This window comes from Triplophysa dalaica, chromosome 2 (assembly GCF_015846415.1).
Source record: "Triplophysa dalaica isolate WHDGS20190420 chromosome 2, ASM1584641v1, whole genome shotgun sequence".
In the NCBI taxonomy this organism is placed as follows: Eukaryota; Metazoa; Chordata; class Actinopteri; order Cypriniformes; family Nemacheilidae; genus Triplophysa; species Triplophysa dalaica.
The window spans coordinates 2473289-2493742 of NC_079543.1; the positions used below are offsets into that span (position 1 = coordinate 2473289).

General features: G+C 34.4%; 1 protein-coding gene across 1 annotated transcript; it reads left to right on the forward strand.

Moving 5' to 3' along the window:
• Positions 1-871: 871 nt before the first annotated feature.
• LOC130435925 (uncharacterized) lies at positions 872-20379 on the forward strand. The gene is made up of 14 exons (XM_056766821.1): positions 872-981; positions 2177-2334; positions 2421-2456; positions 3144-3230; positions 3615-4250; positions 6852-7472; positions 7665-8482; positions 8633-8636; positions 15262-15897; positions 16002-16082; positions 17085-17186; positions 17468-17569; positions 17744-18594; positions 19842-20379. The coding sequence occupies exons 2-14, from the start codon at positions 2319-2321 to the stop codon at positions 19932-19934; spliced, it is 4083 nt and encodes a 1360-aa protein (XP_056622799.1). The 5' UTR covers positions 872-981; positions 2177-2318; the 3' UTR covers positions 19935-20379.
• The last annotated feature ends 75 nt before the right edge of the window (positions 20380-20454 follow it).

The window sequence follows — 20454 nt, forward strand, 5'->3', positions numbered from 1 at the left end:
TGCATATGTTGCTGTAAACAAAAAAATATTAGCAACCATTTCCAATGTATGGAGATGTATAATGTAATGTATCACATTATATTTCGCAGTATATTCCCATATACTTTTGTTCTGTAAGGCTTAACACTCTTTGTGATTTATTAAGCATCAATAACTCTATCAAATGGCTAATGGGCATTGTTTTATTCTAAATTGGTTTAACGCCAGTTTTTTACAATGTTAATGGGATTTAAAAAAAAAGTCTGTTCATTGAATACTCATAATGTTAAACACACATACACAATAAAAATTAAGTGAATGAAAAATATATATTTAATAAAATCATTCTACTCATATAGAAATGCTTGGTGTTGTTTGTTCCCACAAAGCATGATGTTGTCCTGAGGTTTAGGGTTGGAGTGCACCCAGTTTAGCCTGTCATCAAATCCACAAACACTGGGCCAATTTTTTTCAAAAAGTTTCACAAGTTTCTCCTAAAAATAAAATCAATGCTATTAAAGCTGACCAAGAATGAAGCTCAACAATAGTAAAAACGGATCACAATGATGGTGGCTTGAGGAAATGTGACGACTTTCATGAGGAAAACCAATGACTTGATTTGACTTGTTTGCACTGAGACTTGAGACTTGCCTGGAACCTAATGATAGAAACTTAAGGATTGTGACACTTTTTGAATGTTTTTATAACAAACTTTTGATATCTAGGTCATTACTATTTTAGAAGGTTACTAAGTCGTATGAATTTGCACAATGTATTTTGTACAAAAACGTACAATTGTTGTAAAGACTAAAATAAGGCCTCTCCCCTAACTCCACCCTTAAACGCACAAGGTGAAGAATTTCTGTTACGTATAGTTAGTCAGTCCTGCATAGCAGGTTTTAACTGACACTTTGAAAGGTCTCATTATATTCTGTAAACCCCCAAGTGAAAATCTTTTACTGAGAGCTTGACGATCAAATCAAATGCACATATTTACAACAAGTAAGTTTTATGTCTACTTTTCTAAATTGTATTTGATGTTTAACTAAGACTTTTTATACCCTTTTTGCTTTGTAATAAAAATATATATATGATATATAGTATTATATTATTTATATTATATGATAGTATTATAGGAAAAATGTTGTCCAATATTGTAAACTGTTAATAATTTTGAGTACACAAGACCATTTTTGACAGATGGTGCAGCCTGATTGTTTAAGCATTATTAAGATATTAAGAATTGTTTTACTTCTCAGGCTATTTAAATACACAATACAAAACAAACAAGTAATTAAATTTTTGAAAATGTAAAGCTTCATCTATTCTTGTTTTATTTTTAAACTCTGTTATATAATTACATTCCAATTAAAACATTGTACAAAAACTATACAAAATTCAAATTCATAAAGAAATAATACTTTATTACATTTACTGTAGTATGCTTAAAAAGTGTCCTTTTTCATATCTTTATTTAAATGCATAAAAAATACATCTTTGGCACACTGTAAAAAATACTTGAGTTTAGCTTCAACCGTAAAGAAACACACCTGCCTGTAGCGTCCCTGATAGCATGAGAGCAGATGAAAACTATTAAATCAATGTTTTTATTTGTCAACCACCTTACACTTTTAAAACAGAAAACTTTATTCTGTCATCAAATTTATCAGCTTCAACTTTATTTTGTAAACATTCTCATCTATATAATGGCTGGCCTACACCAACTCAACTTTAAAACATTCCTTTATGACTGCACAAGTGCTCTTAAAGAAACATTGCAAATGTGACATTAACAATGACAAATCAACCATTGTGATGATATTTCATATTTAGACTAACACTATGTAAATAATTTCTTCCCAGGTATTCAGTTCCAGGTATGTAATGATAAGCTTGTAAGGAGCTCATCTAAATGTTTCATTTAAAGTCAGGCCTTTTTTTCAATTCATATATTAACATCTTACCATTTAGTTATGTATTGTCTTTTTTTGAATATACAATGATTGTTATATGCTTATTAATAATAAACCACATAGAATATTGTTGCCGACTTAAGTATGTGGGCCAGATGAGGTGTAATGGAATGTATAGGTGTGGGCCGTTTTTCAAGCGCAACTATTTGCAGTTTTGTTTGTTATCTGGAGAACTAGGGAAGTTTGTAGACGTCACAGTCATGGTGAAACCTCCTGTTTTACAGCTCACCCACTGAAGCACCTGGGAAGCAGGAGACCTCAAAGAAAGTCTTAGACAGACCCGATTAAAATAATACAAAGACGTGACTGAATGATTTACAGCTTCCTGACACAATAACACAGTCATTTGCAGTGATTATAGGAAACATGAGTGACGACACAGGTGAGTTCATTTACATGTGTGCATAATGGGATATAATCTATAAATAATCTGTAGATATGTTTAAATTTATACTTATTTCTTTACAGTTCTTCTGATTCCAGACGATGATTGTAATTCATTAGGTAACAACTATTCATTGTGTCTTCAATCATTTTTATTTCTCTGTGTGATGATCATTTTTATAGCACAAACACTCAATGAACAGGCTATTTTACTACAAGCAGCAGTGAGATGAATTAGTCCATGGAAGGTTTTCACTTCATATTTAATCACATAGAAAAGCATTATAGTAGAATATACTGACACAAAAACTAAATATAATTTGCATTGCAATATTGTTTCAATAGGAAATCTTTTGCATTGATAAAGAAAGATCTTTTATATTATGATGTCGGCCTTCATATAACAAGTGTCATACAGTAATAAAGTAAAAAAAAGCTTCTATTGTTAATATTGAATGTTTTCAAGACATATCTGAATACAAGGAATGCACAAATGCAAGGGTACTGTGAAATATCTGACAAAAACTTACTGACACACATACACATTACCACTCATAAAATAAACCTTAACATCAGTAAAAATTATCAGACTAACTTAAATCAGTGAAAGCAGAAACATGTAAGAGCTCACGATAATGGTGGTCTGTTCAAATGTTAACATTCTTTCAACATTAATTTTGGCTGTAAAAGTGATATTGATTCAATGCATTTTTTTTACATTGTGATGGATTATTTAAATGTTGATGGAAATGTTTGTAGATATTGCAAATTTTGAATTGAAATCGAACTAAAATCAGCTTTTTTAAGGAAGGACAGAGGGCATTTATTGGACATCAATTAATCGATCTCATCAGGACTTGGACGCTCGAAGCAGGAAACATGCCAGGACTATAGGTACGGTACACATAAACACGTTTTTACATATTTATACTAACATAAAGCATTTAAACGTCATGAGGACTGAGACAACACAAAATGTTTTATTGAAAAATTTATATTATTAAATAATTGACAAAGAACCATCTCCTGTCAGCCAATCACTGTGACAGTAAATAAAAGCTTGCTGACATCATTAAAAGCCAGAAGGTCAACCCCCCTTTCTCTAAGGTTAAATTGTTTATTAAAACAATTTGTTTCACGTACGTAAGACCTCTGTTCATCTTCAATACACAATTAGGAATAAAATAAGTTTAGTAATAAGATCAAATGTGCCTTGATAAATCTTAATTGTTTTAGTTATTTTTAAAAGCTAATACATCCACGATATTTGTTTTCCAGTAAATTCATCTGAATGTAGGATTGTTTTGTTGGGAAAAACGGGATCAGGCAAGAGTTCAACAGGAAACACTATACTGGGCAATGACAAATTTGAATCCCTAAGACTTTCTACAAATGGAGTGACTAAAACCTGTCAGAAAGAAGAAGTGAAGGTGGATGAGAAGAAAGTTTCAGTAATTGACACTCCAGGAATATTTGATCGTTTAATCAGTGAAGAAGATCTGGTGTCTGAGATTGAGAATTGTGTTGACTTGTCTGTTCCTGGTCCTCATGTGTTTCTGATGGTCATCAGACTGGATGTGAGAATCACAGATGAGGAGATAAACACAGTGAAATGGATTCAGGAGAAATTTGGTGAAGATGCTGCTCATTACACCATCGTTCTGTTCACTCACGCTGATGAACTAGATGGAAAGTCATTATCTGAGCATTTGAGAGATAATAATGATCTACAGCCACTTGTTAATAATTGTGGAGGCAGATGTCACTCATTCAACAATAGAGACAAGACAAACCGCTCTCAGGTCACCGAACTGCTGAAGAAGATTGAGGAGATGGTGAAAGAGAATGGAGGTAATCACTACACGAATGAGATGTTCCAGGAGGCTCAAAGGAAGATCCAAATACAGATGTTTTGTAAGTATGTTTTAATGCATCTTTTATTGTATTATGGATTGTGGATAATATTAAGTAGCTTCTACTTAAAAATATACAAATTTATATTTGTTTGCTTAACTTTAAATCCTATTTTCATTCAACACAAAAATATAGATTTCATGAAACGCCCAAAAGTATGCATAAAGTGAATGGGAAAATTAGATTTGTGCAAACTACAGTTAAAATTAAGTAATCATAACTTACATTAGCCCTTGCCCCTGAAAAGTTTGACAATTATTGTTTATATTATTTACTTAATTTGACTTGCCTGAAACTTAATGCTTTTAAAACGTCGAGAACATGAAAACATGAAAAACCTCTAAGGAATGTTTTTATAACAAACTTTTGATATCTGTGTCATAACTATTTTAGAAGGTGGCTAAGTCGTATGATCAAATTGCACAATTTATTTTGTACAAAAACATACAATTGTCAAAAAAGCAAAGATAAGGCCTCTCCCCTAACTCCACCCTTAAGCACAATAGGTAAAGAATTTCTATAACCGATAGTTAGCTAGTCCTGCATAGCAGGTTTGAACTGACACTTTGAAAGGTCTCATTATATTCTGTAAACCCTCAAGCACAAATTTTTAACTGACAGCTTGACGATCACATCAAATGCACATATTTAGTAAGTTTTATGTCTGACTACATTTCTAAATTGGATTTGATGTTTTACTAAAACGTTTTATACCCTTTTTGCTTTGTAATAAAAAAAGATATATGATATATAGTATTATATTATTTATAGTATATGATAGTATTATAGGAAAAATGTTGTCCAATATTGTAAACTGTAAATCATTTTGAGTACACAAGACCATTTTTGACAGATTGTGCAGCCTGATTGTATAAGCATTATTAAGATATTAAGGATTGTTTTACTTCTCAGGCTATTTAAAAACAATATATAAAATATATTATTTATAATATTATATTATAATAATACTATATAACATTTACGTAGTATGCTTAATAATTGACCTTTTTCTTATCTTTATTTAAATGCATAAAAAATACGTCTTCGGCACACTGTAAAAAATGCCTGTGAAATTAACAGTAACATGCAGAATATTTTCAGAAAACGTCTGTAAACAATATGGAAAAACAGCTAAAAACCAAAAAAACGCTGGTGGACAGGGCATCGGTTGAATTAAATATCTGTATCATTTTAACACGGTGTCCGGTGCCACCGGCTGTTATTATTTATATTAAATGTTTAAATGTTTGCTGGTTCCCGCCTCCTTCCTTCCCTTCTTTGAATCTTATTACAGTAAGATTATTTAGCAATAGTGATTTTTTGTTGTTGTTGTGAAAAATCATTTTCACTGAAGTAACAGTATCATTCAGGTGATTTATGTTTGCTTTGGTAAGCATAGACCTTGTTCAACCCATCCTATTTCTAACCACAATAAGGAAGACACACATCAGAAATGCAGTGTTCTGTGCGTTTGTGGAGAATAATTTAATAACTGACATCAAATCAGTCATCTATTATTTCAATACTGTATGTTATAATAAGGGGGCACGGTGGCTTGGTGGTTAGCACGTTCGCCTCACACCTCCAGAGTTGCGGGTTCGATTCCCGCTTCTGACTTGTGTGTGTGGAGTTTGCATGTTCTCCCCGTGCCTCGGGGGTTTCCTCTGGGTACTCCGGTTTCCTCCCCTGGTCCAAAGACATGCATGGTAGGTTGATTGGCATCTCTGGAAAAAATTGTCCGTAGGGTGTGAGTGCGTTAGTGAATGAGTGAGTGTGTGTGTGTGTGCCCTGTGATGGGTTGGCACTCCATCCAGTGTGTATCCTGCCTTGATGCCCGATGACTCCTGAGATAGCCGCAGGCTCCCCGTGACCCGAGGTAGTTCGGATAAAGCGGTTGAAAATGGATGGATGGATAGATGGATGGATGTTATAATAATACACGTCACTGTGCTATATGTACATAAAGGTAATTTAAGGACAGTCTGCATGAGCACTTTAAGTTAATTGAACTGGTGCTACATATTTTTTTAAGTAAAGAAGGTCAACTGAACTCATATATTTGTGTAAACGCAACAAAGACTTTTTGTTATTTACATTTTATCATTTAGCATATTCTTTTAAGCGATTTACAGAAAGTTCAGGTAGCAGTAAGTGATATGTTATACAGGAGCAATAATATAATAGGTGCTAAAGCAAAGATACTAGTTTCTACAAAAGCTAGACCAATACCTGTTGAGAGAAAAAAAAGGGTTAGTTTTATTAAATTTAGACTTAAAATCTTAAAATCCATGATGCTGAAATATTGCACATACATTTAAAGTAAAGTCAACACATCATTTCTTACAGTGTGTCTTGTCATAATAGTGTAAAGCAACATAATCGCGTGTATTACATTACTTTTTTTTATTGTTGGACCTGTTAAAATGGTTGGGTTGTCGCACGCAAAATGCGTGACTACAACAAACTTATGCTTACTTCAAATTGGGACTTAACTTAAAAGATTTGATATAATTGAAAACTTCAATGTTTTTTCAATTTATTTTGGTTAACAGTGAATCCATTCAATCAATCTAAATGTCAAACTTACATTTTTATTGACAGGGTCACAGACACCTAGGATTGTGCTGCTGGGTAAGAGTGGATCAGGAAAAACTGCTTCAAGAAAAAACATTCTGGGAGAAGAGTGTCATTCACCAAATCCAGCTACTAAAACCTGTGAACAACATGAAACAGAAGTGGATGGAAAAAAGATGAAAATAATTGACACTCCAGAGCTGTTTGAAACATCAAAAGTGATGTTGAATATGAAGATCCTAAATTCTGCAATAAAGAAACTGTTCTGCATGTCTGATCCTGCTCCTCATGTGTTCCTGCTGGTAAGCAAACTGGATGGAACATCCACAGAAGAAAACACGCTGAAATGGTTTCAGGAGAACTTTGGAGAAGATGCAGTAAAACACACCATCATTCTGTTCACTCATGTAGATCAGTTGAAAGGCAAAACATTAAATGAACATATCAGAACGAGATCAGATCTACAAGAACTGACTGACAGCTGTGGTGGAAGATGTCACTCGTTTAATAATAAAGATATGAAGAACCGCTCACAGGTCACACAACTGCTGGAGAAGATAAAAAATATGGTGGAAGAGAATGGAGGCGATCACTACACCAATGAGATGTTCCAGGAGTCTCAAAGGAAGATTCATTTAAAGATATTTTGTGAGTGTGTGTGTCCTATAGCCTAATCACTTTGACATGGTTTGGTCAAATTTTTTACCTGACACCAGCAGTAAAACAAGTTGTTCTGCTTTGGAGAGTTTCTCTGGAGCAGTCGTGTATATTGTACTATTGTACTATGAAGTCGATTATTTCGCTAAACAATTTTGTTATTTTTAATATTTTTATTAACAGGGTCACTGAAACCCAGTATTGTGCTGCTGGGTAAAAGTGGATCAGGAAAAACAGCTTTAAGAAAAATCATTCTGAGACAAGAGGGTAATTCACCAAATTCAGCAACTAAAACTTGTGAAGAACACGATGCAAATTTGGATGGAAAGAACATCAGAATAATTGACACTCCAGGGAATTTTGAAACAGCAGAAAAGCTGAGGTCTGAGATCGAGAAGGTTTTCAACATGTCTGATCCTGGTCCTCATGTGTTTCTGCTGGTCATCAGACTGGGTGTGGGAATCACAGAGAAGGATAAAAACACATTGAGATGCATTCAGGAGAACATTATTGAAGATGCTGCGCCCTACACCATCATTCTGTTCACTCACGCTGACCACCTGAGGGATAAAACAGTAGAAGAGTGTATCACAGGGAGATCAGATCTACAGGCACTGGTGAACAGATGTGGTGGCAGATATCTCTCATTCAACGATACAGACAGAGAAAATCAACATCAGGTCACAGAGCTGCTGCAGAAGATTGAAACATTGGCAGAGAGAAATAAATGGAAGTACTTTACAAAAGATAATTTAATAGAATTCATGAAAAGTAAGACAGAATTAGAAAAGTTTACAGCTAAACTGGGAGGTTTTGGGTTAGCAGGTGTGATATCAGGAGGTACACTGATTGGAGTAACAGAGTTGGTTGCGGCACCAGCAGTCGCAGTTGGAGCAGGTGTAGTTGCACTTGGAGCTGCTGCGTATGCTTACAGAGAGAGTATGCCGTCAAGTAAAAAAATTGCTTGGGATAATTTTGTTTATGAGTGTAATACAGGGCTTGTGTGATTGTCAGTGTGATTACTATATGCCAAGTTATTTCATATAACAGAATGCAAAGAGTTATTTAATTGCTGGCTAAAAGAAAAAGACCACACTGTAGAAAGTAATATCTGATATCTATCTTTGATTCGTTGATTTTATCTGGTTTAGTGCTGTGCTGTTGATCATGAGAAAACACTATAAGATCAGCAAGTTTGAGTACTTTTGATAGAAACATCGGTAAAAACAGGATGAGAATAAAAAAGGAACCTATAGCATAACTGAGACACACACAGACATCAAATTTGAACAATGTTTATGAATATCAAAATGTACTGAAATTTACTTACCTCATAGATTTTCTCACTATTATATTATATTTCTGTAGCAAACTCAAATGTGGCGCATGTCACAGCAGTGATTGAAAGTAAAACTGATCACAATAATAGTGACATCAAATGAATCTTGTGTTCATTGTCACAAAGGGCTTTTGTAGACTTTTGTTATTTGGTCAATACAAGCAATTGATGTGATCTCCTGTTTCTGACCATTTTTATATCAATTCAAGATTCTCTGAATAAGTCATATTTAGGGTTTAATTATTCAATATTTATCATTCATAATAAGTAGATGAACTGTTGTTGGTTATATTAACTTATATTACTCAATTTTTACTCCATTTACTCCAAGTATCCAAGTATACTGTCCCAATTGCTTTGATCTGAATGACAATTAAACTTCAGACTTGCAGAAACCTGATGTTGTTTTAAAATTCACTTGTAAGATTATAATGTTTACTAGTGGATGTTTTTTTTCTGTTTAAAGCTCATTATTTGACTGTAATGTTAACCGTTTTCGTAACACAAATGGACTATCATTTGATATATTTTTTTTTTGTCACTGAAACCGGAAGGGACGGTTGTGTTTTCCTCTAACAAACTTGTTAGACACGTGAAGGTTAAAGGTTGAATTAAAAACAGGACATGGTTTTAAAAAAGGCACAGGCCTATTCTTTCTTTGAACGAGCCGGTTACGATCGCAGTTTTTGTTTTTGCATTAGTTAAAGTTTCTCTATAGTTTTGTTTCGTTTGATTCGAAGTCTGTGATTTATGTTTATAATAATTCATGTTGAATGTAGAATCTTTACAGGAGTACACACACTAAACACACACAGATGTGATGATGTGAATGAATGTTGTGGCGCCATCTAGTGGTGAATATTAGTAGGAGTTTTAACTTAGGGATGCTTTCCGTTGTGCTGAACTCTCCTCACACACACACACACACACACACAACCACAGACACACACACACACACACAACACACATATATACATAACATGTTTTCGGAGAGAGATCCACACAGACTTTAGTTATAGGACATTTTTTTCTCCATATCTATTTACAAAAATCTGTGGTATCCATGTATACAAATGTACAAATTTGTTTATTAAATGCTTAGTATGTAGAAGGGTGTATACCTGTATACTGTATCGACAAAGTTTTAAACCGGATTGGATCTTTAATTCATAAAAAGCAATTTTAATATGTTGTTACAATAGCACTCTAGTTGAGTTAGAGGAATAAAAAGCATTTTTTATGTTTTATTGTATGTATTCTTAATATTTTTCCTGATAAAATCATATCAAAATGACTCTATATGGAATTAATCATAAAAATTCTCAAAATCATGAAACATTTGTGTAGTGCAGTGGTGTGTTTTCTGACAAGGAACTTCCTCTTTTTCTCTCACTCCCTATTATTATAATCTGTCTGCCTCGACCGTCCATTACATAGACAAGACAACATAGTCCAAGACAATAAAAAGACAAACAAACATTGTGATTTAAACTCTAAGTAAATATTTGAATAAAATGAATTGTTTGATATCATTTTAAATCATCTTCATTCAGCATTCCGCCCGGCTAATACTGTATAGTGAGATCTACTGAAACATGAAACTAAAACATTATTTATAAGTGTTAGCAGCTAGAGAGCGCTGTGTGAGTGTGATACATGACACGCTAAATAACTGGTGATAGTGGGCGGGGCCACTAAAGCTGATGACCAATGATAAGAGCTGAAAAAAGAGGAAGAAAGTCAAGCAGTCACATGTAGAGACACACAGACAACATTCAGCATCAAGAAGATCAACAGAGCTGCTGTGAAAGTGAACTCAAGTCACAATGAACATCCTCCTCATCTTCACTTTCTTCATCATCTCAGGTCACAACTTTTCTCTTTCTCATCATGTCATCATACACTTATTTCACTCATTTATATCACTGGACACACAAATGAAAGACTAGATGAGCTTTCTGACACTATCAATCTGATTGACAGGTGCTGTGAGATGCATTGATGTGATGGATATTCTGGAGGAAGTGGGGCAATGACTATAAACAATATCTATATAAGCACACAGATGAATTGAAAATGTTGATTAATAATGAAAAACATAAAATATGGGTAAATAAAGGAAGATTTACTCTATTTTGTAATGAATCTAGAGCCCTCATGATCTACATCAGAGATCTAAACACACATGATTCTGGAACAAACCGAATTGGTGTTGATAGTAAATGGTCTATTGATCATAGGTGGACAATCCTGGGGCCAAAGAGTAAAAGTTCTGCCATATTTTTGTTTCACCCATGAACTCAGCAGCTGATTTCACCAGCGGAGGAACCAAAACATTTCTTTCAAGTCACAAGCAAGTCTCAAGTCAAATCTCAAGTCCTCAAAGAGTTAAAGTTAATGAGATGATTAAGTGAGTAATTGAGATTACTTAATTAATTTACATTTGAATGTGATGTTTGGTTAAAAGAAACAAACCTGAAATTATGTAATAAGTAAAGAATGTTTCTCTAAGAATGTCACGAGGAAAAATACTGGATCACCTCAGCTTGAAAAAGAATCCCTGAAGGAACGCGCCAGCCAGAAAGCATGTGACGTGGTCCAGCGGTCATGTTGATTGTCACTTTTTATATTCATAGTCAGTTAAATTCATAGTGTTTTGCTGAAGGGTTTCACCTCACCCTTGGAATTTTGAAGGTGGAGAAGAACACTAATCATTCACTTCCACACCTACAATCCTTGTACGTTTGGTTTACAACACAGAGTCTCTTACCACAGAGACATCAACAATCAGACTGTCAATGTTACGAATGGTTACAAAAATAACTTCATTCAATAGTTACTGACTCATCTATGACTCCCAGCATGCATTGCATCAGAAATATTCTATTGTCACCATTGTTGTTCTCTTAATTTCCTGAGAATTAAATGTTTGTTTATCTGCTCTGAATCTCATTAGAGTACATTATCTAGGAACTAAGTAAGTTTGTAAGTGAATCACAAATCACTCACATAGCAGCTTTACTGCTTCACAATGTGACTTTTCTCTAGAACTAATACTGTCAAATTTCAGACTAGTTCATAAATACATCAGTGTTGTGAGAAAAATGCAAGTGTTGAAATAGGAAAACTGCCTAAAGTCAAGAGCCGTACTGAAGCAAACACTGATCATTATAATGGTGACATCTTACCAAAGTTATCTGTAATAACCAGTGTTGTGCAAGTTTCTTCCAAACTGTATATATTTCAGATTACTAGATTAATCCCTTTCCTTGTAATATTTCTGTGTGAGAATGGTAATATGTTCTGTGAGTCCTGTATTACTTTTGAGTTACTTTCAGCAAAACAACTACAGATAGGACTTAACATTTTAAAATGAAAAAGTACAAAATACTTTTAGCCAGTCAACCTCTTTATTAGCCTGCTGATTTCTTGAATTAGGCTATACAAAAATATATACCAAAAGATACTAAACGCATTTAAATACAAACTACTGTTACAAAATAATTGTATTTTGTATATAAAATGGACGCAGTCTAATAGTTAAACAATACTAAGATTAACAGGGTTATATTTATTGCTATATTTACTTATCTGAATGGTTTCCTAGGGATTTATAAATGTTTTGTTCTGTTGAACTCAAAATATATTTTAGGAGATTTAGGAAAGCAATCAATTCTGGGTCACCTTTGACTACCATTATAATCTTTTGTGCTATGATACTCAGTGATGCCAAATCATTTTCAGTTGCTTACATTCTGCTAAGAAATAAGTATGGTTAAATTTATTACATGTGTATAACGTGTACAAGCATGTCAATGTTTAAGTTGCTCTAGATTGTGTATAGCGCTGCTCAAACGTGATATTTAGCACCCTAAAGAATCAACTGTTGTACACTCACCAGTGATTTCTTTCATCGGTAACGTGATATGCACCTTAATACGAAACATTAGTAAAAGTCTAATACGCATACATTGTCTAATACTCCTATAATTTCCTCATTATTGTGATTAGCGTTTGCTTTAGTTGTGCTCTTGACTTGTCTGTGTAGAAAACTTTAATTAAATGTTGTATGATGAACTTTGATGTCTAAGTGTGTCTTTGAAATCCTTTTTATGGATGTGGACTTGAGAGGACTTGACGACTCGAGACTTATTTGTGACTAGAAAACAATCCTTGATCATTGAGCCAGAAGAACTTTGATAATCAGGGAGTAACAAACATGTTTTAATTGAGAGGTGACTACATTCTCACCCGAGAGTACAAACATGCATATGTTTCCAGTCAACATCGCACACACACACACACACACACACACACACACACACACACACAGGTATGTTGATTGTAATCAATTTTCCTATAAGGAAGTGCCAGTTATTTATTCTACTATTCAGTTTATTGTGCTGTTGTTAAATGTGAGCCACGTAGAGATATGAGTTTGTGTAAATGTATGAAAAGTATGAAAGAATGATTTACTGCTTGTGGTTGACATTCAGATGATTAAAGGTCTCTGTGTTTATACTTTGGTGGGAGAGATGTGCAGTGACGTGTTGTGTCTACTGTTGAGGGTTGAAATTCTCTTTAACAAAGATTGTTTTATCAAAATTCTGATAATCTATATGAAAAATAGAGCTCTGAACCCCTGGAAATCCCCAACAGAACGGTCCTGAGGTATAACCCTGAAACACAAATACCTCTCTGAAAAACAGTAAAGTGGCGCTGTGCTTTTGTTTCAGTTTTTCTTGATGGGAGGAGCAGGATCTGATCAATTATCTTTTTCATGAGTTTGTATGCATATTCATTCCTCCCCAAAACAGGGGAAATAATGTGCACACAAGATTCCTTCGGAGCTGACGGTCACATCAAACAAACATCTTCACAACAAGTGAGTTTTTTTACTCTCTTTCTAAAGATTTCTATACATTTGTAGACGTAAGATATTGTCATGAGAAGTGTATTGTTAGAACAGGTCTATCATGTTGTTATGTTGTTGTCATGTCTAATGTAATTGTAAGGATCTGTCTCCTTGAAGAAATGTCACTGTTTGAGCATCTGCATTTAAATAATAATTTAGAAAACTTTAATGATCATTGATCACACAAATTACTTTCTTGTGAGAACAATTTGCTTACTGGTAATAATAAGCGCAGACAGGGCAGTTGTGGCCTAATGTTTAAAGACTTGTAACCCAAAGGTCGAGAGAGAAAACCCCCAAACACATCCAGAAAAATGTCTGCTCACTGTTTCGTGTGTGTGTTCAAGAATCACTTGGACGGCTGACATGCAGAACACAAATTCCAAACGCTCAAATTCTCTCCGTCGTAGCAAACGATGTTGATATTCTAGCTGAACAAGCATCATACCATTGAATGATGTGTTCATTTTCTTCTGGAATAAATAGATCTGTGTTTCCCCAACTGTGGGCCGCACACCCTGGTGGGCTGTAGAGGAACTGCATGGGGGCTAAACTTTGTTAAATTTGTAAACTGACTGTGTAGCTTTTGTTAAACATGTTGAAGTCGTATGTATACAGTGTGCAGCGTTGATACTTAAAAAAAATAAATGTTTACCTCATCTTACCTTCACCAGAATTTACCACAGTACCAGAAGACAATGAATGTGCTACACTGTGTTTAAGCACTTTATAAACAGACTAATATGTTCTGTGTTGCAGGTTTAAATGAACTGTGAAGATTATCTTCAGGTATAATGGGTGAGTGGGAGTTTTACAGTCAGAGAACATTTATAAAAATCTGAGATATTCTGAAAATGGGGTTAAGGAAGCAACAACAACAAAATTACTTATATTTATAGGTGATATAATCTGAGATAAATCATTAAATTAATTATTTTAAAATTTACGTATGTAAAAAAAGTATAAACAACACATTTAAATGGAAATTATCTGCATAATTCTACACAAATAAATCTGATGGTTTGACTAAAAATATGTCAAATAATCTACCATATTGTGTTTACACCTTGTGGATAAACTTCATATATGGTGTATGTCCTTAGACAAAATAATAAATGTTTTCTAATTTGTGAGACATTTTGGATTAAATGTTTTTTTTCTATTACTGATGCACTTCCACTTGATGTACATTTCCTCACCTCATTTTCTTTTATTGGAAATTTAGTGAATGATGCTTGATTGATTAATTTTGTTTAAAAATGTTAAACATTTACAGAAGTTATAATTCATTAAAATCATTAATTCATTAGAAAGTGCATGAGTTAAGTTTATACTGTATAAGCTCAATGTATTGCGCCCTCCTGTGGGCGTAGGCAACAATACACAATTTTTTACTCTAATATAAAGCATGTCTTTAGAATAAAAATATACTTCAAATATAACTGTTATTTCTATTTGAGTCAGAAGTTTTACTTTCATTTATGACACATTTCACTGATTCTCTGTTTTAATGTTTTATTCTGCAGCGGGTGCGACCTCACCTAATTCATCTGATCTCAGGATCGCGTTGTTGGGGAAGAACGGAGCTGAAATAAGTTCTGCAGGAAACAGAATTCTGGGCAGAAAAGCATTTAAAGAGAAGAGCATAGTGAGTGAAGTACAGAGAGGACGAGTAGAAGATAGAAACATCTCAGTTATTGACACTCCAGGATTCTTCAACACTGAAGTGACTGATGAAGATCTACAGAATGAAATGATGAAGAGTCTTTCTCTCTCTTATCCTGGTCCTCATGTCTTCTTGGTGATAGTCAGACCAGACACATTCACAGAAAATGATGTGAAAAAGATCACACAGAAACTTGAGGAAAACTTTGGAGTACAAGTGTTTAGGTTCACTCGAGTGCTGTTTATTAGAGAAAACATGTCAAACAGAGACTGGATAGAGTTTTCACTCACTAGAAATTTTAAGGAACTGATCAGCCATTTTAAAAGTAAATATTATGTGATAAACAGTGAAAGTGAGACAATAACAAGACTTATTGAAAAGATTAATGACATGGTCAAACAGAATGACAACCAGCATTACATCATTGACAATTACGTCAAGTTTATACCAAAGATAAAACAAGAGGAGGAGGAGAAAGTTCAGGTGATGCAAAAAGGTGAGTATTGTGTACTTGTGAATTGTTTATACTTGAAAATATTTGCAGAAGGACGATCTGATCATGTTTATACTAAATCAGCATCTTTTCTCTTGTCTGGTCAGACCTCAGACTCTCGTGGACACCACCGGTAACATCACCTGTGACCAGACAGCAGGCAAATCAACCTCAGCCAAAACCTCGAGGTAACATCCTCACAAATATCTTCATGATGTGCGTTACTCTGGTTATAAAAATCCTTATTTCTCAAATACATAATCAGTTCCTTACTTTAGCAAACAGAGGATTTCAAGAATAATCACTTTATTTAGTATACATAGTTAATATGATGTACCATATCATAAAAGTATGAAGATTCTCATGCATGGTTTACACTGATAAAAAGATATATCAAATAAACATGTAACACTGATCACACGACAATAATTTATATGTTTTATCCAAATATGACCATGTATTCTTTAACTATTTAATATTAATGTATTTGAGAACATATTTGTGACACACATGAAAACAGCCATTATCGTAAAAGTTTGTTTCATATATGTACAAGCAGAGATAGCCATTTTAATCCTGCCTAGTCTCTGCTCCTGGAGAGTTTATCTTCAACCCTCATCAAACACACCTGAAGCAGCTGATCAAGACTTTCAGGACAAGGGGTTTTCAACTCCAGTCCTCTATTCAACTTTTCAACTACACATTGTAGTTTTAGTTTTCAACTAAAACATTCTGTCAGCCGACTGATGAGGTGAATCAGGTGTTTGATATAGAGACGCGTTTAAAACATTCTGTCAGTTGACTGATGAGTTGAATCAGGTGTTTGATATAGAGACGCATATAAAACATTCTGTTAGCAGACTGATGAGTTGAATCAGGTGTGTGATATAGAGACGCATATAAAACATTCTGTCAGGGGGACCAGAAGACTGGAGTTGAAAACCCCTCGTCCTGAAAGTCTTGATCAGCTACTTCAGGTGTGTTTGATGAGGGTTGAAGCTCTCTAGGAGCAGAGACTCTGCAGGACTGAAATGGCCAATGTGGAAGTATTTGACATATTTTTTCATATCTGATGTGTTTTCTTTTTAAATGTGTTTTACATATATTTCTATATGCCATTTTTCCTGTATGGGTAAGGACATCCTGATCACACTTATTCTAAATCCGCATATTTTCTCTCTTCTGGTCAGAACGCATACTCCCATTGACACCAACGGAAATATCACCTGTGCATGAAAAGCATGAAAATAAAGCCTTTGGTGTAGATCATCAACCTCAGACAAGACTTCAAGGTAACATCTTCATGATGTGCTTTTCTCTTTTTATAAGAGTCAATCTTTTCAAATAAATTAATTTAATAAACAAAGGATTACGAGATAAGTCTCTATCCCATACCGAAACGCTATTGTTTACGCCTTCATATAAAAAAAAAAAAGAGTCAACAGCTCAACTAAATGAAACACTGATCAAACTAATGGTATTATTTTATATGTTTTATCCTTATATAACCATGTAGGCCTCATTTACAGATCACATTTATTCTAATTCAGCATAATTTCTCTTGTCTGGACAGACCTCAGACTCCCATTGACACCACCGGTAACATCACCTGTGCATGAAAAGCATGAAAATAAAGCCTTTGGTGTAATTCATCAACCTCATACAAAAGCTCAAGGTAACATCTTCTTGATGTGCTTTACTCTTGTTATAAGAATCATTTTCTTTCAAATTCAGATTCAGTTCCTCAATTTAGCAAACAATGGATTATAAATTGAATTAAAAGTCACTTTAGTTTGTTCATGACATAGAATATATCTTTTCTTTTTTGATCTCTACTTGATCATGTTAGATCTCAGGATTGTTATGTTCGGCACATCTGGAAATGGAAAGAGTGCAACAGGAAACTCCATCCTGGGAATCGATCTGTTTAAAGTAGAAATGTCTTGTGAATCTGTCACCACGCTGTCTGAAACACATCAGAACACAGTAGATGGCAGAAACATCTCCGTGACCGACAATCCGGGACTGTTTGACACATCAATGACTACAGAGCATCTGAACTGTGAGATTGTGAAATGTCTTTACATGTCAGCTCCTGGTCCTCATGTGTTTCTGCTGATCATCAGACTAGATGTGAAATTCACAGAGGAGATGAATGACACGGTGAAATGGATTCAGGAGGTCTTTTCAAAAGACGCGATAAACTACACTATGGTTCTGTTCACTCGAGGAGATCAGCTGGACGAACCCATAGAAGATTTCCTGAAGAGAAACAAACAGCTGAAAGATCTGGTCGATCAGTGTGAAGCTGGATATCATGTTTTTAACAACAGAGACAGAAGTCAAAGACAGGTTACTGAACTGTTCGAGAAGATAGACAGACTGGTGGAGAGGAACGGAGGAGAACACTACACCAATGAACTGTACCAGGAAGCTCAGAGAAAAATAAACAAAGAGCAGGAGAGAAAGAAAGAACACAGAAAGAGTGAAAAACAGAGAAATACAGAAGAGCAGAGATACAGAGAAGAGGAGAGATACAGAGAAGAGGAACTGAGAAACCTGGAGAAAGAACTGAGAAACAGAGAGGAACAGGTGAAAAACAGAGAACAACAACTGAGACAGAAAGAGGAAGAGCAGAGAAAAAGAGAGGAAGAAGAGAAACTGAGAAGGATAAGAGCAGAAACAAGAGCAAATGAGTTGGTAAGGAGGATGTCTGTCAGGAAAAAAGCTGTTTTAGCAGCTCTCATTGCTGCAAGTGCTGTGTCAGAGAAATAAACACAAGATGTATTACAACAGATTGAGAGAAAACGCCATAATGCAATAAATAAACAGAAAATTATATTTTCTCCCTTAGAATGTAAGTTATATAATTGATTATATGTCCCTTTATTTTTTTGTTATTTCTGAGTAAAGGATGTTGATTCATTTAACTGTGAAACAACTGCAACTGTTCTGTGTGTCATCTGAACAATATAGGGGACCCCCAGACAGCATGCTAACAGATACAAACCATTGATTCAATATCATTTCTGCATCCGCTATTAATGTAGAAAGTTTTGAATTTCAACAAAGCACCATTACTTTGATCAGTGTTTGCTTCAGTTGGGTACTTGACTCTGGATAATCATTGTATTAGTACAATTCTGTTTTTCAATGCATGCAATGTGTTTTTATAACAACACTTGGGCATTGTAAACTAACAAACTGAAATAGTAATTGCTTTTAAGATATTTGCAATAACAAAATCCCAATGTTTCAGTAAAAAAAAAAAATGAGATTCATGATTGATGACATCAACATCAACAGTCATAACACAAAACGCGATAATGGTGACAATCAACAAAAGAAAGCTTCATGCTGCAATGCATGCTGGGTAACATCATAGACTAAAACTCCTCCATGACTCCCAGAATGCATTGTAGTTGATCTGTTTATCTGAATTAGATTGATGAATGTAACCATGGTTGAGGTTTTTGTGGTGACTGTTGATCTTTAAGTGTGTAAGTAATTTTTTTGGGTGATTTCTCGCAGTGCTTTCCACTTTTTAAAAAGTAAATATGAGTGATAATGTTTAATCTTGTCAGTTATATCTTTGTTTATTGTGTCATTCTTTTTTGCAATCATTTTCAATTAGTCATGAAATCAAGAATGTCAAAATTAATGTAAGTCATCTCTTTATTTTATTTTTGCACATTTTGTGCAAACATCTCTTTCTATGCCAATGCACATCTGTTCTTACTGAACCGCCACAACATGCATAAAAAGAGGAGAATTAATACAATGCTTTGGTTGAGCTCTTCACTCTTGACTTTCAAACACTGATCCCAATAATGGTGGGTGATGAATTTTTTTGATCATTCCTTATTTTCCCTGTCGGATCGTCTTTTTCTGGAAATCCTTATTTGGTGTCTTTTATCTTTGAGTCATTTTGTTACATTCTTAAACAGAATCAAGAGGATCCAGCTGCTAGCCCAGGTGTGGATGCTGTGAGCGACAGGGGTAGCTTTGTACACAGACATTTTTTTCTTGGAAACTTTTAGTATTATTTTATAGCGCTGTTAAGTACATCTGGGAAATCATCAGTTGTGAAAACTGGTACTTTCACTAGTTTGAAACCAAATCTGATGTTTTCATTTACAAACATCTGACCAGCAGATGTCGCAAACGAGCAGCGATTCATTCATTGGCAAAACTGTGAACAGATTCAGTTGAAGACACTTTTCACCACAGTTTTGTACTAGTGCGCCGAAATAATGAACTATTAACTGATGTTTACACATCTGCACTTTTTCTAATGAAGCAAGGGATAATTCTCATAAACAGGTGATTGAATTTTCACATGCATCTGTTTCCAGTCATCATCATAAACATATACCTGATGCTTTTCTTGTAAATCAATGATGCTCCAAAAGGGGAGTGCCAGATATTTTCAATTATGGTGTACCAGTTTTTTTTTATCTGAGGCGCTTATGAATGTGGGTTTGTTTAAAGTTATGGAAGAATTAAAGGATCTCATCTTGAAGTGAGACATTCACATGAAGAAAAGTGTCTGTGCCTGAT